Source organism: Mastigoproctus giganteus, chromosome 13 (assembly GCF_048544385.1).
Source record: "Mastigoproctus giganteus isolate SK-2022 chromosome 13, ASM4854438v1, whole genome shotgun sequence".
NCBI lineage: Eukaryota > Metazoa > Arthropoda > Arachnida > Uropygi > Thelyphonidae > Mastigoproctus > Mastigoproctus giganteus.
In genome coordinates this window covers 133,629,090-133,655,979 of record NC_143587.1, presented here as the reverse complement: position 1 = coordinate 133,655,979, position 26,890 = coordinate 133,629,090, and the positions used below count along the sequence as shown (strand labels likewise).

At 38.6% G+C, this 26,890-nt stretch overlaps 1 protein-coding gene across 1 annotated transcript in view; it reads right to left on the bottom strand.

Annotated features, from left to right (window-relative positions):
- Window positions 1-26,890, bottom strand: part of LOC150076454 (H(+)/Cl(-) exchange transporter 7-like) — a 474,124-nt gene that overhangs the window by 402,580 nt on the left and 44,654 nt on the right. The window contains exon 3 of the mRNA XM_090387363.1: window positions 4,044-4,109. Within this exon, the coding sequence (XP_090243489.1) occupies window positions 4,044-4,109 (66 nt within the window). The remainder of the gene's footprint in view (window positions 1-4,043; window positions 4,110-26,890) is intronic.

Here is a 26,890-nt window from a genome sequence, read left to right as displayed (position 1 = left end):
ACTTGTGTTCCCAAAATCCATGGGAATGGTCCGTAATGACCACGTCTTCAGGGGAGATCCGATGCTGCTTCTCCCAGAAATGTTCTGCCACAGCAGACCTCGCATAATTAGCAGTCTTAATAGCGGTCATGTGCTCCCCCAGACGGTCTTTTAAATGTCGCCCCGTCTCCCCCACAAAACACTCCTCACAATCCAGGCACTTAATCTCATAGACCACACTACTAGTATAGTCCTGGGCTACGGGATCTTTAACTTGAGACACCACTGTGTGCAATCTCCGTCCCGGAAGTTGCACACAGCGGGTCTGGCCTGCGGGAGTGTCAGACCCGCTGGCACTGCAGGAGTGTCAGTGGGTCTGACACTCCCGCATTGCCCGTACAATGCGTTCTGAAAGGCCCGGATAGTAAGGAATGTATGCGGTAGCCACAGGGGGCAGGCAACTCCCTACGATTGGACTCTACCCTAAAAATATATTTGTCCAAGACCCTCTGAGGGTACCCACACTTCCTGAGGTCTGCCGTGACTCTGCAAATTTCCATTTCCTTATCCTCGGGGGTACTAAAGTGGGTCCCCACCCTATTCAACAATGCCCTGGCTACACTATTCTTATGATGATAAGCCTGTGCCGAGCTGTAATGAACATACTGGCCATGGCACATAGGCTTTCTATAAATCGCTGTCTTAATTCTAAATAATCTTAATTCTAGACCCATCTCTAGATTCGAGAGCTTGCGAATCGGTTCATCCAGTCATAATACTATTAACAAGGACAGGGGGGCACGTTTACACCCCCTGTTTGAGGCGGTTGTCCTCAGACGGGATGACCGGTTCTGTTTGACATGTTCCTGAGCCACTTCCATTTCCGATGAGCGCGTGGGGAATGCTGACCATGTGTCTGATGGACCACGTGCATGAGTGCCATGGGTCTGCTACTTAAGGATGTGTCATTGCAATAATAGTATACTGTTGAAGAAGGAGACAGCAGTCTCCGAAAGCTTCAGGTTTTATCGCTTTTAATCCAGTTTGTTTTAGTTAATTTTATTCCATTTTATTGTAGTTTATTTTATCGTAATTTATTGTAATATTTTAGTCTTCCGATAGTGTACAACATTATTTTATTATTTTTATAGTAAAAATTTTTATTCCTTGGCGTGTTTGTCTTTATTTATTGCAGTATGTCACATGAATATCAATTCCATCAATGTTTTAGACTTACAGGTAGCAAGCCCAGCTCAATATACCTGAGAGAATGCTTTTGACAGCCTCCAGGACCAATATTATTATATGCCTCAATCAGCACTCCCCTTAGATATCTATTTGTCAAACTTTGCAGTCTACACCTTTTAAGCAGTTTGCATATGAAGATATGAGCATAAATTTGTACTCATCACTAATCTGATTGCCCTTCTTTGAACCCTTACCAGAAATTATTATTATTATTTATTTTTTTTAGGTGCAGCCCCCCCAGCAACTTGAATACAATTTTCTAAATGCAGTCTAACCGTTACCTTGTATAGAGAAATAATGATGTGCTTCTTCTTACTAGCAAAGGTCGTATAAATCATGCACAGGGCACCCTATGCCTTCTTAGCTGCATGAAAACTGTGTCAAATTGAATTGTAGCACCTGTCTTTTTCCTCTTCGGTCAATTTTAGCTCCATTTCCCTCTAGTTTATATGTGACTCCAGGATTTCTGTTCCTCAAATGCATTATGACATATTTTGAAATATTAAACTTTAGTTATCATTTTTTGAACCATATATGCAACTGATCCAAGTCTTTTTGAAGTATCATGGCATGTCCTGAATTAAGAACCACCCTTCCCACCATCAGATCATCAACAAACATTGACAGCTTCCCTCATCAATATTATTTATGAAAATTAAAAATAAGATGGATGTACCAATGCCAGGTCCTCAAGGACCCCACTTGTTACACCGGTCTACTCTGAAGAATGACCATTTATGATAACCTTTGATCTTCTATTTTTCAGTCAGCTTGCAATTCAGCATAGAATCTTAAAAAAAAGTATCTTCCAATTTATATAGCAACCTTCTATGAAGGATACTATCAAAAGCTTTACTAAAGTTTGGATAATATAATGTCAATATTGTTACCTACATCCAACTGTTTAATAACTACATCATAGTCATTTACCAGATTGATCAGGCATGACCTCCCCTTAACAAACCCATAGTGGGATCTATTCAAGATACTATTTTTATTAAGGTGGTCCTGAATCACATCCTTATTAACCAGAGACTCCATGATCTTCCCTGCCACAAAATTCAAACTATATAGTTATTCATTTCCTCTTTAGCACTTATTGGAAGAGGAATGCTCTTTTCTGCACATATTAATTAGGCAAATAAAAATAACCATTTCCAACTTAAATGTGTAAAGAAATTCAAACAACTTTCTTCCATTTTGTTTTCTACAGTGATATTCTGCTCCAATAAGAGCAGAAGAAATCAGAAAACACTGTAATCATAAGAGAGTTCATAAAACCAAATCACAGTTAAAAACTACATACTGTATTTTCTAAACCACAAGATGTGCTTTTTATCCTCAAATATGTCAGCAAAAATTATCTTGCTTCTTATGGTCTAAAAAGTATATTAGATGCATTCAATGATGATTTTATCACAAGCTTTAGGCTAAAAAAGTATGGTACAAACATCCAGGTGGCCTACTGAGAAAGTTAGCTCTTTCAGTGGGTGACCAGTGCAAATCACATGTGGAATGAGGGCAATAAAAATGATAGTTGCTGAATTAAAAGATACATATCTATGATTCCAGGAGGCCTTAGCCAGCTGCAGCCATTAGAATTTCAATTAATGAACCCTTCAAAAGATTTATATGTGAAGAGTGGACCAAATGGATTGAGGCACCAAATCACTATTTAACACGAAGAGGAATGAAGAACCTAACAATTTAACAAATGTATAAAATAGTAAAGAAATTTGTGGAATTAATGAACCATGTGGCAGCCACCAAGTCTTTCAAGAATTACAGAATCAATAGAGCCCCTTGCCTGAAACAAACTAACTCAGCTAAGTTGTAAAAAACAAAACCATAAAATTCCTCACATTACTGACAGAATTCAAACTCAGGCTTTTCCCACCTAAAGTGAGCAGATGGTGATTATAATCAAGTCTACCTGCTAGGGATGACATTTTGTTTAGTAAACACTTGCAAATTCAGACATGTGCAATAAATATTTTTTTCAAAAAATTTCTCTCCTGAAATGTGGGTGCATCATGTGATCTGGTGTGCATCTTACCATCTGGAAAATACAATAAATGTCAGGAAAACAAAATTATTTTAATATGTCTTTACTCACTTTTAATCTCCACTGATTAGATTTTACTGCAATAAAAGAATAGGATAATGAAATAAATACAGGTAATATAGTATTTTGTATAAAAATATTACATATTCGAATGGTTTCTACAAAATGCTTCAGCACCTTGCAATTTTTTTTCCTACAGACAAGGAAGATAATCAATGCCTCCTATCAATTTTGCTTTTGCTGACAGCTATTCTCACATGCATTTATTATTTCAAATTTTGTTTTTAAGTCCACATCATTTCTTTTCTAAATTCATTCTGCAACATATCTTCAATTGAATCTAAATATTGGTTTCTAACAAAAAAAGTTCAAACAGAAAGGTATGTTAAATGCTCAATTCGTTAATCGTACTCCACCATGTACCAATTACGTAAACTTGTTTCCAGAATTTTTAAAAATGGGAATATAATAGCTTATACCAGAGAGATGTGTAAACATGTACAAGAAAATTATATTGCTGCTGTTAAAGCACTCACTACATAGCAAAAACAAAAAGTTTCATATTAATACATATTTCAATTTATTTACATATATTACAATAAAAGTTTTTTATATTTAGCATCATTAAATTGTTGGTACATTAATAATACTCATTACAGCAGACAGTTAATTATAAGCTATAGTATAATGGGCTTTCATTGTAATTTGGAAATCTACATTGAAAAAAAAAAATGAATGAAGTTATACTTACAGCAAAATGCTTCTTTCTTTGCTCTCCAACAAAAATAGTATTTTCACATATGTCATAGTCCAGACTCTATAAAGCATTGCATTTGCATTAATATTGGCGAAATAATATAAAGGGGCAAAGCCATGGGTGCCGGCAGGATATTTTGCCAGGTGGTGCATGTGGGAAATAAATATTTTGTTCACATTATCTTATGTTTCAATAAATTAATGAAATCAAATATTGTGTATTACTTCAAAATCCATAGGTGGTGCACTTGCACCATGCTGCCAGCGCCCATGAGCAAAGCATATGTCAGCCTTAAAAGTGAAATAACAAACAAAAATATTTCTAAATATAGCCAATATATCCTCTGTTCACTTCTTTTATCAATTATTCAATCAATTCACTTTTAAATGTGTGTGTAAGCTTTCCAAAAGACTAACTAGGTGGGAATTTATTAAAGTAGATAATTGCATTTTCCAAGATAACATATCATCAATTCATGAATCTTTTTCCTTATTTAGTTTATTTAGATGCTATTAACCCATCAGCAGTTTCAAAAAGGGTCCAAGAATCCAAGGGAGCAGAGTTGCTCAGGCCCCACAATTCAAAATTGTTCACTATTTTGTTGTCACCTGAAAGTTCATTCAAAGTTACTCAACTATGAAAAATCCATTTTTTATATTAAAAACATTTGTAATTAATTTTGATATTAAAACTTCATTTAGATTTGTCGACAAGCAAAATACAAATTGAAAAATCACATGAGCTTCAGTGAACACATGCAATTAGATGCCAGCCTGGCAATAACAGGAGCACCTGCCGTATAAAGCATGTGCATCAGTTTAATTCCAGATCATGCTTCAATGTCACAAAGTCAGAGACTGTTACCGATTGGAAGAAAGCACTTATCAGCATTGCCAGCTCGCTATCAATAACTGTACACGACCAGTGCTGCTCAACACATGCACATAATTTTAACTCAAAGCATGAATTTTTTTCCTTATTGTGGAATAATTAACAGAGATTTCTGGAATTTTAAAAGTGGAAAAATCAAAGAACTTTTCAAAAACATCTATTAGAAGTTTCAGGTGTGCAGGCAAAATATATGAAGAGCACAAACTGCTGAAATATTGTCTGGAGTGTCATTGACACAATGCACCTGACTCAGGGTTAACTTGTAAACACCTCAACAATGCCACTATTTCCATTATATGTTTAGTTTTCAAACACCGCAATTCATAAAAATGAAATCTCCCCCAGAGGAATAGTCATTTGTACTGATAACAAACATAGTTATCCATCTCTGTACCTTGTCTGTCTGTCTGGCAGGTTACTATTAGCATTGGCATTAGTACAGGCATTTGATGCAAGAAAGCAAGCTTATGCAGCATCAGCTAAAAAAAAAAAAATAAATAAATAAATAAATAAATAAAAAATAACCACTTCCATTTCACCCCTCTGTTCTTTCGAAATACCTGTCCAGCTGAGCCTTAAACTTATTTAGGCTATCAACTTCCACGACAAGGGATGGAAGTCTATTCCACCAACCAACCACCCGCTGGCTAAAGGCAAATTTCCTCACGTCTATCCTACATCTGTCTTTACTCAATTTGAATTTATGCCTTCTCAGGTGATTATTCTGAGCAAGAGGAAAAATCCCATCAGCATTGAGCATGCTCAAACCATTCAAGGCTTGATACACCTCTATCAGATCACCTCGCCGGTGCCTAGTCTCCAGACACTGTAATTTGCAAAACTTAAGCCTTTCTTCGAAAAAGAGCACCCCTTTGTTCCATTCACTAATCTTGTTGCCCTTTTCTGTACTCGTTCCAGCATCTCTACATCCTTCTTGAAATGAGGCATCCAGACCTGTATACAGTACTCTATGTGTGGTCTGACCATTGCCTTATACAAGGGAATAATCAACTCCTTATCCCTGCTAGAAATTCCTATATATCATTGACAATACACCATGAGCTACTCTTGCAGCCCGTCTGCACTGCTCAGAAAACTTCATATCTTCCTGCACAACCACCCTCAGGTACCTTTCATTCTCTACCATTGTCAGTGTAGTACCACAGAGTTGATACGTTGCTCTGGGGTTGCTGTTTCCCATATGTAGTACTTTACTTTTGTCAATGTTAAACTTCATTTGCCACCTCTCAGCCCATCTGCTCAACCTTTCCAGATCCTTTTGCAGTAGCATAGTGTCAGTAGTGTCCTTGACAACCTTCGTATCGTCTGCAAACTTGGACATTAAGCTTGATATACCATCATCAATATCGTTTATAAATACAGAAAACAATAACGGACCCAATACTGAACCCTGAGGGACTCCACTAATAACATTAGTCCACGATGAGCAGTGTCCATTGATTACCACTCTCTGTCTTCTCCCCCTCAACCACTCCTTTATCCATAGCAGCAATTTGCCTCCAATGCCATACTGCTCCAATTTGTGCAGCAGTCTTCCATGTGCAACAGTATCAAAAGCCTTTCCAAGATCCAAGTATATAATATCAAAGTTATTCCCTGCATCCAGTTCTTTTGTGACTGCATCATAGTATCCAATCAAATTGGTCAGGCAAGACTTTCCCTTAACAAAACCATGCTCTGTCTGAGCTATAACTGAAGTCTTGTCTAGATGATCCTGCAGTGCTTCTTTAACCAGTGCCTCCATTAATTATCCAGGAAAAGAAGTTAAACTAACAGGTCTATAATTACTTGTGTCGCCCTTTGATCCTCCTTTGTGAATTGGGGTCACATTTGCACATCTCCAGACCATGGGTACTTCCCCTGAGTCCAAGGAAGCTCCCATAATTATGGCTAAGGGTTTGCTTACTTCCTTTGCTGCCTCCTTTAATATAATTGGATAGATCCCATCCACCCCAGGTGTCTTTCTTGTATTTATCTTCAACAATTTCTCCTCCACTTTACTCTCAGTTATTACAAGATTCTCTAGCTTACTGCCAGAGTTGAATACACATCTGGCATTCCCCTCGCTGAATAACTCCTCATGTGTGAATGTTGATGCAAAATATTCATTCCGTTTGTTAGCTACCTGAGCAGAATCATCAACAGTTGACCCATCGATATCAAGTGGACCAATCTGATTCATCCCCTTCCTTCTAGAGTTTACATAAGTAAAGAACTCTTTGCTGTTTTTCGTTGCATCCCTTGCCAAAGATTTCTCATGATCTGCCTTCACCTGCCTAACCTCCTTTGTAACTTGGTTACAGATCAACTTGTATCTATCATAGGCTTCTGTGTCACGTGTTAATTTGTATGTATCCCATGCATTTTTCTTCTCTGCCATATGTCTCATTAGTTCATCTGACATCCACTTAGGCCTAAACCTTGAACAATATTTCTTAGTTGGTATGTAAAGCCTAGTAGCTTCCAAGATAAGTTCTTTGAATGCTCCCCATTTTGAATTTGCTGTTGGTAACGTCATCAGTTGGTCCCACTGTATAGAATTTAAATACTGTCTCAGTTCATCGTAGTCGCCTTTACGAAAGCAATAATCCTTTCCTTTACCCCTAATGGTAGTTACCTCTTTGAGTAAATCCCACTTCAGCACACTGTGATCACTGCCACCTAGTGGTTTATTTACCTGCAGATTCTTAATGCATGAAGAATCACTACTGATAATCAAATCAAGAGTATTACTCCCTCTAGTTGCCTCCCGAACATGCTGATGTAGAAAACAATCATCCAATAAATCCAGAAAAGCCTTGCTAGTGTGTGAGTGACCAGCCCCCAAATTCCAGTCAATATCTCGGAAATTAAAATCCCCCATTATAAGACTCTCTGATTTACTGGCCCACTCTATTCCGCCGTACAGTTTCTTATTATACTCATCAGAGTCAATAGGCCTATAGCACACTCCTACTTTCAATTTTGATCTCCCAATGCTTATGTCACACCAAACTGACTCGACACTGCACTGTCCAGCAATGTCGACTGCCTTCACTTCCTTGGATTTTATGTATTTCTTAACTAATAGCATAACCCCTCCTCCCTTCCTACCCTGTCTATCCTTTCTGTAGACATTGTGCTCCCCAAATTCCAGTTCTGCATTCCTTATTTCTGTGTGACACCACGTCTCTGAAATCCCAACAATATCTGCCTTTGATGTTTTGACCAATACCTCAAATTCATCAAATTTATTTAATAAACTCCTAGCATTGGTGTACACGCAAGTATACATGCACCTGTTCTGTTTCTTAGCTACCCTAACAGTATCAAAAGCACACAACCTAACACAACCTAGGTGTTTTTTTGTATTCCAATGATTCCCAGCAGTCTCTGAAATATCCTGCATCTTATTTTCCAGGCTGCAGATCATTCCAATAGAAGCAGTGCAAGAATCACTTTCATCTCTGCCAGTGGCTACTGTTAATCTATTAGTCCTTGTATCCCCCCAATCTAGCAGTTTTCCGACCCACCTAACACTGCCTCGATAGCATCAGCAAACATTCTTGCACCTTTCTATTTAAGTGTATCCCATCCCTGTAGAAGCAGTCTCTCCTGTTAACAAGTACAGACCAGGCTGAAAAAAAATTCTACCCCCCTTGAGCCTTGCATAATCCTTCCAGGGCTGAATTGATCGACAGGGCTCTCATCATATACTCCCTCCTATCATGTCTGGGCAGAATTGCAGACACTTTCAAATTCAACCCTAATTCACGGCTTTTTTTCAATAGTGACCTATACTTTTAAGTAATTCTGCCGGTCTCCTACTCTTAATATCATTAGTGCCAACGTGTACAACTATATCACTTTTTGTGCCCTTAAAAGATGATATCCGCTCTACAACGTCAACATTCATCAACAACAGATTCAACATTCATCAACGTTAAAAACAGACGAATGTAGACAAGATCTACATTCATCTTCAAATGTGGTTTCCGAACTCAAGAATTTTCACTATGTTCTCCAACCATTACATTATACAACAGAATAAGCACTTGTCTCTACTGGCAGAGCCAAGTAGCTAGTCTGTACTGGTGAATGAACATGTAGGCCCACCACAGCATTATTGCTAAATCTGTTTCATCTTAACTTTAAGTAGTAATAATAATAATAACGGAAAATAATGCAAGAAAGCAAGCTTATATAGCATCATCCAAAAAAAAAAAAAAAAAAAAAAAAAAAGACATCTACACAGATCATCCATACCCATCTGTATCCTCCAACAATTTGTCTGGTTCTTCCTTGAATTTATTCAACCCATCCACTTCCACACAACAACAGCTGGTAACCTGTTCAGCATTCAAGCACTCACTGGCTGAAGGCAAAATTCGGCACTTCTATCCTGCAACCACCCTTGCTCAACTCAAACTGGAAAAAAAGCAATTGGAGAATGCCATTAATGTGCAGCTTATTCAATCCATTCAAAGCTTTAAACACCTCAATCAGATCTCCTCACAGGTGCCTAGTCTTGAGACGCTGCAATTTTCAGAACTGAAGCCTTCTAGGTAAGAGTAAATAAACAAATATTATCTTTATTGTAAGGTTCACAGATACACGCAGCTCCCATGACTTTACAAACCCTACACGGCACCATGCCAGGTGTTAGTACTCTTTTGTCCCTTCACCAGTCTGGTTGACCTTCTCTGCACCTGTTCCAGTAGACCTACAACCTTCCTAAAGTGCAACCTCCAGACCCGTATACAGTACAGTACTCAAGATGTAGCCTAACCATGACCTTATACAAAGAGATATTCACCACCTTATCCCTGCTAGCAAGGTTTCTGTATATCACTGACAAAATACCATGAGCTGCCATGGCAGTACAAATGTATGTCTGCATTAATCTAAGAATTTTATGTCTGACTGAACAATTACCACAAGGTCTTTTTCATCCTCCACTACCCTGTGTATAGTTTTTTTTTTTTAATTAAAACCCAAATCATGAGTGATATTAGAACTTAAAGTAATTAGTACCATGCTTGGGTTGGAGGTTGAGAAGACGAAAGAAGATATTGCTAACATTAGACTTGAAATTCTATAGATTGTAATTTTCAGGAAATACATATGAAGGAAGGTTGTTCCAGAAAATGGAAGTTGAATGAATAAATGAGGAAGATGAAAAGTTGGCTCTGTGTTTGAAGTTGGACATTATATGGATGTTGGCTGGTGACAGCATGAGTTCGAACTGTTTTGAAAGAGAGTGGGAATTATAGAAGCCAATTCAGAAGAACAGTGCCTGTGGAAGTATCTGTAGAAAAGGCATCTTGAGCAGAAACAGTACATCAAGTACTCTGTTAGAGAGGAGTTATTAATTAAGCTAACTGCCCTCTTCTGAATGGAATCCAGAAGCCCGAGAGAGGTTTTGGGGGCACTGCTCCAAAAATGGGAACAATACTCCATGGTAGAGCAGTTTTGCGATTTATACAGAGTGAACAGCTGTTTGGAAGAAAAGTAATTCTGAGAGCGAAAGAGAAAAGCAAGTTTTTTTAGAAGCAGAGGAAGCAATATTTGTAATGTGCTTGTGCCGAGAGAGAGAGAGAGAGAGAGAGAGAGAGAGAGAGAGAGAGAGAGATTAGAAGTCAGGGTAATCCCCAAAAGAGATATATCAATTTGCCTATAAATCATTGTCACCGAAGATAAGCATAGGAGCAGAAGAATCCTTTTTGAGAGATATAAGACAAGACTGAGTTATAGAAGGATTGAAATCAACTAAGTTGTCTTTGCCCCACTGGAGAATTACCTGCAGATCAGCATTTAAGGAATTGGTAGTAGATATTCGAGAAGTTGAAGTTGTTTGGAAAGGGAAAAGTTTCTCAAAATGGAAAGTGGAATGCAAGGTGCTATCATCGGCAAAACTGTGGATAAGATTTCCAGTCACTGGAAGAAGGTCATTAATATACAGAGTAAAAGAGTGGGGGAAAGAACTGAAGCTTGGGGGACACCAGCATTAGTGGCGAAGTTAGAAGAAAGAGCCATCTACCATTACCCCAGTGAACAATCAGAGAGAAAACTAGATAACCAATTACAAAGTTGGCAAACCATAAGATGGAAGCTTGTTTAGAAGACCTTTATGCCAAACATGATCAAACGCCTTTGAGATGACACGCGCAATTGCTTGTATTTCACCGTACTTTTCCATTTAATTTGTCGACAAATGGTTAACATAAGCCAGTGTATCAACACTGACGGAATCTGTACTGGCAATTGTTGATCAGACAGAAGGTTTATAGATAGTTTGAGTTGGCGGTTAATTGATTTCTCCATTACCTTAGAAAGAGTAGAAGTAATTGCATTGGGACGATAATTGGATGGGAGGGATTTCTTACCCTTTTTAGAAACTGGCTGGATATGAGCAAATTTCTAAGAAAAAGGAAAAACACCTTCGGAATAAGAAAGTGAAAAAAGGCGGCAAAGAACAGGAGTAAGTTCAGGAGTACAGGTTTCAAGAACAAGTGGAGAAATATCATCAGGACCTGGAGCTTTCTTTGCCTCAAGATTCGTCAAAATCCTTCTGACATCCTTTTGACAGAAGACAACAGGAGGCATCGAATAGAGCATGTTGGGAATGTTGTTGTTGTTTGTTTTTTGGAGCATTAGCAACTAAGGCCATATTGTTCCGGGGATATGCGATGGTCATTCCCTGACTTTTCCGCATCCTCCATATTTGGTGGGCACATTGTTGTGAATGGTGGGTGGTATTTTACCAAGATCATTAATACATAAGTATTAATGATCTTGGTATTCTTGGTATAAAAATATGGGATGCTAGCAGGTCAGCTTAATCCTTGGCTGAAGTGGTGACAGAACCATCTGGTTTTGACAGAGGTGAGAGCAGAGATGGGCAAAAGGTGCGACCAATAGCTCTGGCAAGAGACCAAAATGCTCGGTTTCCGTTAGGGCAAGAAGCAAGTTTTCTACTCTTAGCCTGTTCAAAATCTAGTTTGGACCGATTAATAACTGCTTTACAATTGTTGCGAGCTTTGGTGTATGCAGAAAATGAAACTGAAGAATTGGAAACATGCCAATTAAGATATTTAACATTCTTCTCTTGAATAGCCTTAGCACATTTATTGGAGATCCAAGGTTTAGATAAAGGACAAGATTTTAAAGTGGAGTGTGGAATAAAGGATTCCATTCCTACAAGAAGAATTTCACTGACACGATCTGAGCAAACAGATCTTTTCCTTGGTCGGAACAGTAATCCGACCAAGGAAAAGAAATCTCGCAGATCATCCCATTTTGAATTCTTGTAATGCCAAACAATACGAGGTTGAGAATAGCCATGAGATAAAGGCTCCATTGGAGAAGAGACAATCACCAAGTTGTGATCTGAGGTACCTAAAGGACCACTCACTTCGACCGTCTATTTAGACGGATTGTTTGTGTGAAAACGATCAAGCATGTTGGCCGTATGGTTAGGATTGTCCGGTATTGTTGTAGATAAATGAACAATCTGTGCAAGATCATTAGTAATTAGAAAAGCTTCGGCATCTCGACCAGCTGGGTCAGTATGACTAGAAAACGGAAGCCAGCTGGAGTTGAGAACATTAAAATCACCAAGGAAAATTATCTCACTGTTAGGAAAGTTGGAGTGAAGAAAGTCAAGTTTCAAAGAGAGAAAGTCAAAGAGCTCCAGTGATTAGTGGAGTTGGGAGAACAGTAGAGACAACAGATGAATTTGACACCTAGGTAGAGAGATTTTAAGCCAGAGAAGATCAAGGAGAGGAGATTCCAAATTGCCAAGTCTCTGACAGGGAATATCGGAGCTGACATATGCACAAGTACCACCTTTGAGGCGAAAGGAATCATACAGGGAATAATTTGGGCATCTGAGATGAGCAGTAGTTGAATCAACCGATAACTGAGATTCTGTCAGAAAAAGTATATGGGGTTTGGCAGAACTGAAAGTGGAAACGGACATTGTTGAGATTGAAATTGAGACCACGTATATTTGTGGAATGAATTAGGAAGTGTTTAGGAGGTTTAGATCTTTTCGCAGATAAGCTTCCTATATTAGTTTGACAATTCATTGCATATTCAATAGTTAGAAAAAGTGGGGGGTGGGACATGCTGTATGAAGGAATGAAATTTTTGGATATAGCTTATACGTGGTAAGAATAGATCCTTGACATAACATGGCCTCGACAATGCCACCCCCCCCCCACATACACACTACTCTGACTCTCTCCAGTCACTATCTGACAGAGTAGAGGTAGAAAAACACTAGCTGATCTGGAAGTCTCCTAAAGAGTTACCAATAGATTCGGTCCGGTGTAATAACTAGCAGCCGGCCTACAAACACCGTTTTAGAGCTGTACCCTCAAAAAATGTAAGGAAGATTGGATCGCGCAATGATGTCCACCATGGCATGATCCTCAAAAGTCATCAGTCAAATTGCATGATGGAAGAGATGGGGAAGGGTTGACCGGAACTTAGCTCTGGAGATTAAACATGGGTTCCACCACTTCAAGCCTCCAATAAGCAAAGTGGTGGTATTGCACCGGTTGAGGAGTGTCATCTACCACCTAGTATTGCTTGGTAACACAGAGGGGCAGCATTCCTTCATGTGGTGTGGGTGCCACACCTCGACCCCTGCTGCCATTGGTTTGCACCTGGGTGGTCACCCACAATGTGCTTGTGCATGGAGGTTATAACCAGGGTTACTAACAGTCCCACCGTTGTGAAGGTGCAAGCAGAGGATTTGGCTGTCACAGACCATCCAGACTTTGTCAAAATTGGGTCCACTTGACTCAGATAAACCACTCAAGTACAGCTTGTGTGACATATCTGAGAGAATGTCTGCGACAACCTCAAAGACCAAGTAGTAGGTATAGTACTGAACAGTTGATAAGTTACTCTGTGAGTTACTGCTACCCATACGCAGTACCTTTCATTTATCAATGTTAAACTTCAACTGCCATTTTTCAGCCCATCAACAAATTTTATTAGATCTTGTTGCATAGCTCACCCTGATGACTGTCGTTAACCACCCTGCCAACTTTTGCATCACCTGCAAACTTAGACAATAAAGCTGATATACCTTTGTCAATATCATCAATAAATATTGAAAATAACAATAGGCCCAGCACTGAACCCTGGGGAACTCCACTAATAATATTTGTCCACGAAAAGCAGTGCCCACTGATAACTACTCTCTGCCTTCTTCCACTTAACCATCCCTTTATCGATAACAGTAACTTTCCCTTAATGGCACATTGCTCCAGTTTGTACAACAGCCTTTTATATGCAACAGTATCAAAGTATATGATATCAAAATTATTTTTTGCATCGCATCCAGTTCCTTGGTTTATTATAGTAACCATTGTAAGTTTATTATAGTAACCATAGTAACTGCATTATAGGAACCTATCAGTTTAGTTAGATGACTGCCCCTTGACAAAACCATGATGTGATTGCAGTATAATTGCATGTTTGTCCAAATGGTCCCGAATTACTTTTTTAACCAGTTATTCCATTATTTTCCCTGTAAGAGATGTTAAGTTAACAGGTCTGTAATTACTCCTGTCACCTTTCAATTCTCCTTTATGAATGGGAATATATTTGCACTACTCCAGTCCATAGAGACCTCCCTTTAATCCAAGGATTCTCTCATAATTATTTAAGGTTTGCTTACCTCAACTGCTGCTGTCTCCCTTAACATAATTGGATAGATTCCATCCACCCCAGGTGCTTTTTTTATGCCCATTTTCAACGATTTCTTCTCCACTTTTCTTTTAGTCCTTACAAAGTCATTTAGTTCCTCATCAGAGTTTGATAAACTTCTGGCATCTCCTACCCTAAACAATTCCTCATATGTGAATGTAGATGCAAAATACCTATTAAATTTGCCCACTACCCTAGCAAGATCATCAACAGTTAACCCAATAAGCATAGAAGTCTTTGCTGTTTTTCTTTACATTCTTTGCCAGAGACTTCTCATAATTTGCCTTAGCTTGCCAAAACACTTCTGTGACTTCATTACAGATATGTTTATATCTAACACAGGCTTCTGTGACATCTGATAATATATCTGCATCCCATTCATTTTTCTTCTCTGCCAGTTGTCTCAATAGTTCACTTGACATCCATTTAAGTATAAGCCTTGAACAGTATTTCTTTGTTGGTATGTAAACAGACGGGACTGCTTCTACAGGGATGGGATACACTTAAATAAAAGGGTGCAAGAATATTTGCTGATGCTATCGAGGCAGTGTTAGGTGCCTCGATAGCATCGGAAAACAGCTAGCTTGGGGGGGGATAGAAGGACTAATAGATTAACAATAGCCACTGGCAGAAATGAAAGTGATTCCTGCACTGCTTCTATTGGAATGAGCAGAAGCCTGGAAAACAAGATGCAGGATATTTCAGACTGCTGGGAGTCATTGCGGCATAAGTAAACACATGGTTTGCTTTAGGGTAGCTAAGAACAGGTGCATATACTTGCGTGTACACCAATGCTAGGAGTTTGGTAAATAAATTTGATAAATTTGAGGTATTGCTCAAAGCATCAAAGGCAGATACTGTTGGGATATCAGAGATGTGGTGTCACACAGATATAAGGAATGCAGAACTGGAATTTGGGGAGTACAACGTCTACAGAAAGGATAGACAGGATGGGAAGGTAGGAGAGGTTATGCTATTAGTTAAGAAACACATAAATTCCAAGGAAGTGAAGCCAGTTGACATCGTGGGACAGTGCAGTGTTGAGTCAGTTTGGTGTGGCAAAAGCACTGGGAGATCAAAATTGAGAGTAAGAATGTGCTATAGGCCTAATAACTCTGATGATTATAATAAGAAACTGTACAGGGAAATAGAGTGGGCCAGTAAATCAGAGAGTCTTATAATGGGGGATTTTAATTTCCCAGATATTGACTGAAATTTATGGGTTGGTCACTCACACACTAGCAAGGCTTTTGTGGATTTATTGATGATTGTTTTCTACATCAGCATGTTCAGGAGGCAACTAGAGGGAGTAATACTCTTGATTTGATTATCAGTAGTGATTCTTCATGCATTAAGAAACTGCAGATAGAGAAACCTCTAGGTGGCAGTGATCACAGTGTGCTGAAGTGGGATTTACTCAAAGAGGTAACTACCATCAGGGGTAAAGGGAAGGGTTATTGCTTTCGTAAAGGCGACTACGATGGTCTGAGACAGTATTTAAATTCTATACAATGGGACCAACTGATGTTGTTACCAACAGCAAATTCAAAATGGAAAGCATTCAAAGAACTTATCTTGGAAGCTACTAGGCTTTACATACCAACTAAGAAATATTGTTCAAAGTTTAGGCCTAAATGGATGTCAGATGAACTAATGAGACATATGACAGAGAAGGAAAATGCTTGGGATACATATAAATTAACACGTGACACAGAAGCCTATTATAGTTATAAGTTGATCTATAACCAAGTTACAAAGGAGGTTAGGCAGGCGAAGGCAGATTACGAGAATTCTTTGGCAAAGGAAGCAAAGAAAACAGCAAAGAGTTTACTTATATAAACTCTAGAACGAAGGGGAAGAATCAGATTGGTCCAATTGATATCGATGGTTCAACTGTTGATGATCCTGTTCAGGTAGTTAACAAACTAAATGAATATTTTGCATCTACATTCACCCATGAGGAGTTATTCAGGGAGAGGAATGCCAGAGGTGAGTTAAACTCTCGCATTGAGCTAGATGATTTTGTAATAACTGAGAGGAAAGTGGTGGAGAAATTGTTGAAGATAAACATAAAAAAGGCACCTATGGTGGATGGGATCTATCCAGTTATATTAAAGGAGGCAGCAAAGGAAGTAAGCAAACCCCTAGCCATAATTATGAGAGCTTCCTTGGACTCAGGGGAGGTACCTATAGACTGGAGATGTGCAAATGTGACCCCAATTCACAAAGGAGGATCAAAGGCTGACACAAGTAATTATAGACTTGTGAGTTTAACTTCTGTTCCAGGAAAATTAATGGAGGCACTGGTTAAAGAAGCACTGCAGGATCATCTAGACAAAACTTCAGTTATAGCTCGGACACAGCATGGTTTTGTTAAGGGGATGTCTTGCCTGACCAATTTGATTGGATACTATGATGCAGTCATAAAAGAACTGGATGCAGGGAATAACTTTGATATTATATACTTGGATCTTAGAAAGGCTTTTGTAACTCTTGCACATGGAAGACTGCTGCACAAATTGGAGCAGTGTGGCACTGGAGGCAAATTGTTGCTATGGATAAAGGGGTGGTTGAGGGGGAGAAGAGAGAGAGTGCTAATTAATGGACACTGCTCATCGTGGACTAATGTTATTAATGGAGTCCCTCAGGTTTCACTGTTAAGTCCATTGTTGTTTTCTGTATTTATAAATAATATTTATGATGGTATATCAAGCTTAATGTCCAAGTTTGCAGACGATACAAAAGTTGGTAGGGTTGTTAAGGACACTACTGACGCTATGCTGCTGCAAAAGGATCTGGAAAGGTTGAGCAGATGGGATGAGAGGTTGGCAAATGAAGCTTAACATTGACAAATGAAAAGTATTACATATGGGAAAAAGCAACCCCAGAGCATCGTATCAACTCTGTGGTACTACACTGACAGTGGTAGAGAATGAAAAGGACCTGGGAATAATTGTGCAGGCAGATATGAAGTTCTCCGAGCAGTGCAGATGGGCTGCAAAAGTAGCTCATGGTGTCTTATCAATGATATACAGGAATTTTTCTAGCAGGGATAAGGAGGTAATTATTCCCTTGTATAAGGCAATGGTCAGGCCACACCTTGAGTACTGTATACAAGTCTGGAGGCCTCATTTGAAGAAGGATGTAGAGCTGCTGGAACGAGTACAGAGAAGGGCAACAACGTTAGTGAATGGAACAAAGGGTTTGCTCTTACGAAGAAAGGCTTAAGTTTTGCAAATTACAGTGTCTAGAGATTAGGCACTGGCGAGGTGATCTGATAGAGGTGTATAAAGCCCCGAATGGTTTGAGCATGCTCAATGCTGATGGGATTCTGCCTCTTGCTCAGAATAATCACCTGAGAGGACATAAATTCAAATTGAGGAAAGACAGATGTAGGATAAATGTCCGGAAATTTGTCTTTAGCCAGCGGGTAGTTGGTTGGTGGAACAGACTTCCATCCCTTGTTGTGGAAGTTGATAGCCTAAATAAATTTAAGGCTGAGCTGGACAGGTATTTCGAACGAACGTAGGGGCGAAGTGGAAGGTTTTTTTTTTTTTTTTTTTTTTTTTTTTCTGGCTGATGCTGCATAAGCTTGCTTTCTTGCATCATATGCCTCTACTAATGCTAATGCTAAAAATACTAAAGCCTAGTAACTTCTTTGATTGCTTCCCTGAATACTTCCCATTTAGAATTTGCTCTTGGTAACATCATCACTTGGTCCCACTGCAGAGAACTTTAAAAAAATGTCTTCAGTACTGTAGTCACATTTATGAAAGCAAAAGCCTTTCCCTTTATCCTTCACAGCAGCTTTGTCTTTAATTAAATTCCACATTAGTACACTGCGATCCTGGCTCCCACTGGGTCTTTTATCTGCAAATTCTTAATGCATGAAGAATCACTGTTGATAACCAGATCAAAATTATTGTTTCTGCTTGTTGCCTCTCTAACATGATGCTGTGTAGAACAGTTATCCAAGAAATCCACAAAATCTTGGTAGTGTGTGAGTGACCAATCCACAAATTCCAGTTAAAATCCCCCATTATGAGACATTCCGATTTGCAGGCCCCCTCTATTTGTCTGTATAGCTGTTTAGTACACTCATCACAATCATTAGGCCCATCTCTCAGTTTTGTTTTCTCAGTGTTTTTTCAGTGTTGTTTTCCTTATATCACACCAGACTGACTCAGCATTGCACTATCACTATGTTAACTGGATGCACAGGCTTGGATTTATTATACTTCTTAACTAAGAGCATAATCCTTACACCTCTACTGTCCTGTCTGTCCTTCCTGTGCACATTGATGAGAGCCTTGTCAATGAATTTGGCCCTAGAGTAATTGTGCAAGGCTCATGGGGGCATAATTTTTCTCAGCATGGTCTGTGCTTGTTAACAGGAAAGACTGCTTCTACAGGAATGGGATACACTTAAATAGAATGGGGTGCAAGAGTGTTTGCTGATGCTATCGAGGCAGTATTAGGTGTGTCAGAATACTGTTAGCTTGGGGGGGGAAATTCACAGACTAAAAGGTTAATAGTAGCCGCAGCCACAGCTGAAAGTGATTCTTGCACTGCTTCTATTAGAATGAGCAGCTACCTGGAAGGCAGGGTGCTGGTGAGTTCAGGGACAGGTGGAAGTCATCATGAAATAAATAAATACATGGGCTGTGCTAGGGTAACTAAGAATAAGAATAGATACATGTATATTTGCATGTACACCAATGCTAGAAGTATAGTAAATAAATTTGATGAATTTTAAGTGCTGGTCAAGGCATCAAAGGCAGATATTGTGGGGATATCAGAGACATGGCATCACACAGATACAAGCAGTGAAGAATTGGAATTTGGAGGGGTACAATGTGTACAGAAAGGATAGGAAGGGAGGAAGGGTTATGCAGTTAATTAAGAAAAACAAAATCTAAGGAAGTACATCCAATAGACATAGATGGACAGTGTAATGTTGAATAAGTTTGTTGTGTCATAATCACTGGGAAAGCAAAAATTAGATTAAGAGTGTTTTATAGGCCTGATGACTAAAATGATTGTATACAATGGGCCAGTAAAACAGATTGTGTTATAAAGGCAGATTTTAACTGTGAGTTGGTCACTAGCACACTAGCAAGACTTTTGTGGATTTACTGGATGACTGTTTTCTGCAGTAGCATGTTTGAGAGGCAACCAGAGAGTGTAATACTCTTGATCTGGTTATCAGCAGTAATTACTTGTGCATTAAGAATTTGCAGATAAAAGTGCCATTAAGTGGCAGTGATCAGAGTGTACTCATGTGGGATTTACTTAAAGATATGATTACCATCAGGGATAAATAGAAAGGTTTTTGCTTCCATAAAGGTGACTACAGTGGTCTCAGACAGTTTTTCAATTCTGTACAGTGGGGCCAACTGATGATGTTACCAACAGCAAATTCTAAGTGGGAATCATGCAAGGAACTAATTGTTTAAGCTACTAGGCTTTTCATACCGATTAAGAAATATTGTTCAAGGTTTAGGCCTAAATGGACATCCGATGAACTAATGAGACATGTGGCAGAGAAAAAAACTGCATGGGATGCATATAAATTATCAGGCAACACAGAAGCCTATAGCAGGTATAAGCTAGTCTGTAATCAAAAGGGCAAGCAAAGGCAGATTATAAGAAACCTTTGGCAAAGGATGCTAAAAAAAACAGCAAGGACTTCTTCAATTATATAAACTCTAGAAGGAAGAGAATATATCAGATTGGTCCACTTGATATCAATGGTTCAACTGCTGATGATCCTGCTCAGATAGCTCATAATCTGAATGAGTATTTTGCATCTACGTTCACACATAAGGAGTTAAGGGAGAAAAATGCCAGAAGTTTATCAAACTGTAACAGGATGCATAATAATTTTGTAATAACTGAGAGCAAAGTGTAGGAGAAACTGTTGAAGTTAATCATAAGAAAGGCATCTGGGGTGGATGGGATCAATCCAGTTATATTAAAGGGGGCAGCAAAGGAAGTAAGCCAACCCTTAGCCATAATTATGAGAGCATCCTTGGACTCAGGGGAAGTTCACACGGACTGGAAACGTGCAAATTTATCCCCAATTCACAGGGTGACACAAATAATTATAGACTTGTTAGTTTAACTTCTGTTTTGGGTAAAATAATGGAGTCACTGGTTAAAGGTGCATTGCAGGATCATTTAGACAAGACCAATAAAAATTCCGACAACGCATGGGTTTGTTATGGGAAAATCTTGTCTGACAAATTTGATTGGATACTATGATGTGATTACAAAGGAACTGGAAGTAAAAAATAATTTTGATATCATATACTTGGATTTCATGAAAGCTTTTTACACTATTGCACATAGAAGACTACTGTACAAATTGGAGCAATATGGTATTAAGGGCTTACCCTTAATACCATACTGTTCAATATGGTATTAAGGGTAAGCATAATTACATAATGTACAATACAGTTGCTACAATGGATAAAATGATGGTTGAGTGGGAGAAGAAAGAGAGTGGTAATGAATGGATGCTACTCTTCATGGACTAATGTTATTAGTGAAGTCACCTAGGGTCAGTGTTTTTGGCCCATTGTTGTTTTGTATATTTATCAATGATATTGATGAAGGTATATCAAGCTTAATGTCAAAGTTTGCAGATGATACAAAGGTTGGCAGAGTTGTTAATGACAGTAATGGCAGTGTGTTGCTGCAACAGGATCTAAAAAAATTTGGGCAGATGGGCTGAGAAGTGGCAACTGAAGTTTAACATTGACAAATGCAAAGTACTGCATATGGGCAGAAGCAACCCAGGAGAAATGTACCAACTATGTGGTACTATGCTTAGAGTGGTAGAAAATGAAAAAGATCTGGGAGTAACTGTGCAGTCAGTTATGAAGTTTTCTGAGTAATGCAGACAGGCTGCCAGAGCAGATCATGGGGTATTGTCAATGATATACAGGAATTTTGCTAGTAGGGAAAGGGAGGGAATTATCCCTTTGTATAAGGCAATGGTCAATTCACACCTTGAGTACTGTGCATAGGTCTGGAGGGCTCATTTTAGGAAGGATGTAGAGTCGCTTGAGTGTATACAGAGAAGGGTAATAAGATTGGTGAGGGGAATGAAGGGGTCCTCTTACCAAGAAAGGCTTAAGTTCTGCAAATTGCAGCAGCTGGAAACTAGGGACCTGCGAGGTGATCTGACTGTGTACAAGGCCTTCAATGGGTTGAGCAGGGCTCAATTCTGATGGGATTCTTCCTCTTGCTCAGATTACAAACCTGAGGGGGCATAATTCAATTGAGGAAAGACAGTTGTAGAATAGATGTACAGAAATTTGCCTTTAGCCAGTGAGTGGTTAATTGGTGGAACAAACTTCTATCTGTCATTGTGCAAGTTGATATTTTGAATAAATTCAAAGAGGAACTGGGCAAACTTTTAGAGCGAATGGAGTTGTGAAATTGTTGTTTTTTTTTTTTTTTTTCTTGGCTGACGCTACATAAGCTCATATGCTTTCTTTCTTGCATCACATGCCTCCATTACAGCTACTACTATTATACTCCCCGTATTCAAATTCCTTATTTTTTTTTTTTTTTTTTATTCAAATTCAGCATCACTTATGTCTGAGTTACACCATGTTTTTGCTATTCCTACGGTTTGCATTTGGTGACTTAATCAGCTTCAAATTCATCAAATTTATTTACAATGCTCCTAGCATTAGTGTACATGCACATGTTCTTACTCTTAGTTACCTTAGCACACATGTATTTATTTGTTCCATGATGACCCACAGCAAGGCCTGAAGTCCCAGACATTTTGCTTAGCCGACCGGGCTAGCCGAGTGGGTAAAGTACCTGCCCGGCAACCCAAAGGTCGCGGGTTCGATTCCCGCCTCGGGCTTGGATCAAAGTACTGCAAAATCCTTGGGAGGTGCAATATGGCCACAGAAGCCGATGCGCCAACAACTACCAAATCAAAAAAAAAAAAAAAAAAAAATATTTTGCTTTCCAGGCTGCTGCATGTACTAATAGTAGTAGTGCAAGAATCAATTTCCTACCTCTGTCTGCAGCTATAGTTAAGCCAGAGTTTCTGACCCAATTACCACTGCCTTGATAGCATCGGCAGTTTCTTCTGTTAACAAGCACACACCACACTAAGAAAAATTCTACCCCATGAGCCTTGCACAACCTCTCCAGGACTGAACTGATTGACAATATATACTCCTTCCTATAGTGTCTGAGCAGAAATGCAGACACTTTCAAATTCAATCTTAACTCATGAATTTTCTCAACATTGCCTTGTATTTGTTAAGTAAGTTCTCAAATCTCCTATTCTGAATATCATTAGTTCTAACATGTACAACAATATCATCTTTTATGCTCTTAAAAGTTGATATCTGCTCTACAATGTCATATACTAGTAAGTTACTTTCTAGCTAACAAATACTTAGGCTAATTGCTATCAAAATGATTATATTTTGCAAATCATCTCATTCTGTTTATAATTTATCTAGGCTACTCTGGTTACACATGTTAAATATTCTAACCAAATTCATATGAATATAGCCAGCAAAAATTTGCATACCTTTATGAAGAACCCTTCAAACCATCTTTGTGAATAAATCAGAGGGATGTTTGCATATCTACAATGTATGGGAATTTTTCCTGAATCCAAGGATGCTCTCAACACTATGAAAACTTTAATGACATCTCTTAATGCTTTCTTTATTATAACTTCTTAAATTCTATCAGCTTCTGGTTGCTTGATCGTGTTTATGCATGATAATTTGTCTTTACTCCTTTTCAATGATCATAAAATCTTTTACCTCCAGTAAATATTTGCTAGCCTACTAGTAACCTCAGGTTTAAAAACTTTCTCAATGTCCAAGCAAATAATTTATTCAGCTGTTAGTAGGCCAATATGGCTCAGCCCTTCTATTATTCATACACATGAAGTGAAGGGGAAAAAAAAATATGTAATTTGACAGGCATTTAAAATGTTTTTAGATTGTGAAACTATGCCATTGTAATAAATAAAAATGCACATTTATTTGAAACAATCTTTTATTCATTGGACTATATTGCAGCTACACAAATTGTCTGTGGTCTATGATAACTAAAATTAGCATTTTAGCATTAGCATTAGTAGAGGCATATGATGCAAGAAAGCAAGCTTATTCAGCATCAGCCAAAAAAAAAAAAAAAAAAAAAACACACACCACTCCCATTTCACCCCTCTGTTCGTTCGAAATACCTGTCCAGTTGAGCCTTAAATTTGTTTAGGCTATTAACTTCAACAACAACTGACGGAAGTCGGTTCCACCAACAAACCACCCGCTGGCCAAAGGCAAATTTCCGCACATCTATCCGACATCCGTCCTTCCTCAATTTGAATTTATGCCCTCTGAGGTGATTATTTTGAGCAAGATGAAGAATCCCATTGGCATTGAACATGCTCAAACCATTCAAGGCTTTGTACCTCTATCAGATCACATCACTGGTGCCTAGTCTCCAGACACTGTAATTTGCAAAACTTAAGCCTTTCTTCGTAAGAGCAACCCTTTGTTCCATTCACTAATCTTGTTGCCCTTCTCTGTACCCGTACCAGCAGCTCTACATCCTTCTTGAAATGAGGCCTCCAGACCTGTATACAGTACTCAAGATGTGGCCTAACCATTGCCTTATACAAGGGAATAATCACCTCCTTATCCCTGCTAGAAAAATTCCTGTACAGTAATACCCCGAAGTTACGCGATAGGTGGGTCCGACGAAAATCGCGTAAGTCGAATTCGCGTAAGTCGGGGTACAACTTTGCATATAAATACATATAAATTTTGCTTAATTGGGACCAAGGACTAACAAAAACACTAGTTTAGAAGAAAAATATTAATAAAATTGCAGTTTTTTATACATATTAATACAAAATATGTATTAAAAAAAACAAATGACTTACGTAAAAAAGTTATTTCGATGTCGATGGCTTCATAAAATCTAACAAATTCGTCTGACGACACAGCGCGTTCTTTTTTTCACGCAGAATTTCTTCATAGCAAGCTAATAATTTTTTTTATTCCTTGCTTTGTAGCTATAACGCGTTCTTCGTTGGAGTCTATGTTTTCTAAAATTTTTAAGCCCTTTACAATTGAGCCCTTTTCAATTTTCAACCTGTCAAGTTTGCAATTGTCATGTGCTTTTCGCCGTTGCTTCATTTAGGCCTGTAGCACGTGCAACATCACATGGTCTTTCATTTCGCTCAAAGCGTTTCACAATTTCATATTTTTTCTCTATTGACAGAGGTGGACTGGCCATAAGCCTTACCGGGGAAACCTCGGTGGGCCAGTGTGATTTTGGCCATAAACCATAGTATGAGGCCACTATAAATTTTCTCGAGTAAGAATTTTTGACCCAGTCCGCCTCTGTTTATCGATAATTGCTTTTCTTTTTCTCTCTGAATCTGCAGTGTCTTCACCAGGACGCTTCCTTTTCACACCTTTTAATTAAGTATTTTACTCATTTTTAGGGAATAAAGCACAATTACAAAACGAGGAGGCACGCTTGGAGGCACGCACATAAACAAAGCTGCGCGCATGTAGCAACTGAATAAACAACACCATAAAGGCAGAGATACACTATTAACACCTCACATTTCTAGGGGTTGCTACCATAAAACAATAAAAATCCAGTTGCGTTTCTGCTAGTGAAATCTGTTATAAACTGGTAGTAAACACGATCTAATTGCATTTGCGATTATACCGATAGCTGGAATTGTTTTGGTTTTTACGTTCTTATGGTGAAATGTGTTTCCCCTTCACTGATATAAAAAACATAAAAGCAGCAAAGTTGAATTTTGTTCATCTTTCGCTCTCATTCTCCGCCGTCGCACCGTATATCGATAACATATGAAAAACGACCTTGAAGATAGTGGGCGGCAGCGTTGCCAAACGAAAAAAATCAAGAACCGCGTAACTCCGAGTTCGCGTAAGTCGGGGTAGCGTAAGTCGGGGTATTACTGTATATCATTGACAAGACACCATGAGCTACTCTTGCAGCTCGTCTACACTGCTCAGAGAACTTCATATCTGCCTGCACAATTACCCCCAGGTCCTTTTCATTCTCCACCACTGTCAGTGTAGTACAGCAGAGTTGATATGTTGCTCTGGGGTTACTGTTTCCCATATGTAGTACTTTACATTTGTCAATGTTAAACTTCATTTGCCACCTCTCAGCCCATCTGTTCAACCTTTCCAGATCCTGTTGCAGCAGCATAGCGTCAGTAGTGTCCTTAACAACCCTGCCAACCTTTGTATCATCTGCAAACTTGGACATTAAACTTGATCTCCCATCATCAATATCATTCATAAACACCGAAAACAACAACGGACCCAACACTGAACCCTGAGGAACTCCACTAATAACATTAGTCCACATTGAGCAGTGTCCATTGATTACCACTCTCTGTCTTCTGCCACTCAACCATCCCCTTATCCATAGCAGCAATTTGCCTCCAATGCCACACTGCTCCAATTTGTGCAGCAGTCTTCCATGTGCAACAGTATCAAAAGCCTTTCTAAGATCCAAATATATAATATCAAAGTTATTATAATATAAAATAAGATACATTACAATATAAAAGTTCAGAAATCTTATAATACCGTATTGGTGGACTAAGAATAGCAATTCTATTATTAGTCCACCAATACGGTATTATACGATTTATATATATATATATATATATATATATATATATATATATATTATTATGGTTAAACAACTGGGTGAATTGTTTAACCATAATAATACATGTTTATGTAGACTTCCTCTGTGTTAAAATTTGATTCATTTGAAATAATCTATAATATAATATTCTCCAAAGGGACTATAATTTCTCAAGTACTATAGTTAAACAATTAGGTGAATTGTTTAACCATAGTAATATACGCTGATGAGCCAAAACATTATGACCAGTGAGTCATTATGCAAATCGAAGCAACTGCAGGTGAACTACGCCATGTGTGCGGGTTGGGACACAGTATAAAATACATCTGATACTGAGCTCCATTAATCAGTATTACTCATTCTTCAGATGGGAAAGACAGCGGACTTAAGCGAGTTTGACAAAGGCCAAATTGTAATTGCCATATGACTGGGTCAGAGCATATCCGAAACAGCACAGTTGGTGGGATGCTCAAGGTCAGCTGTGATTAGTACCTACCGATAGTGGTCAGAGGAGGGGAGAACCCACA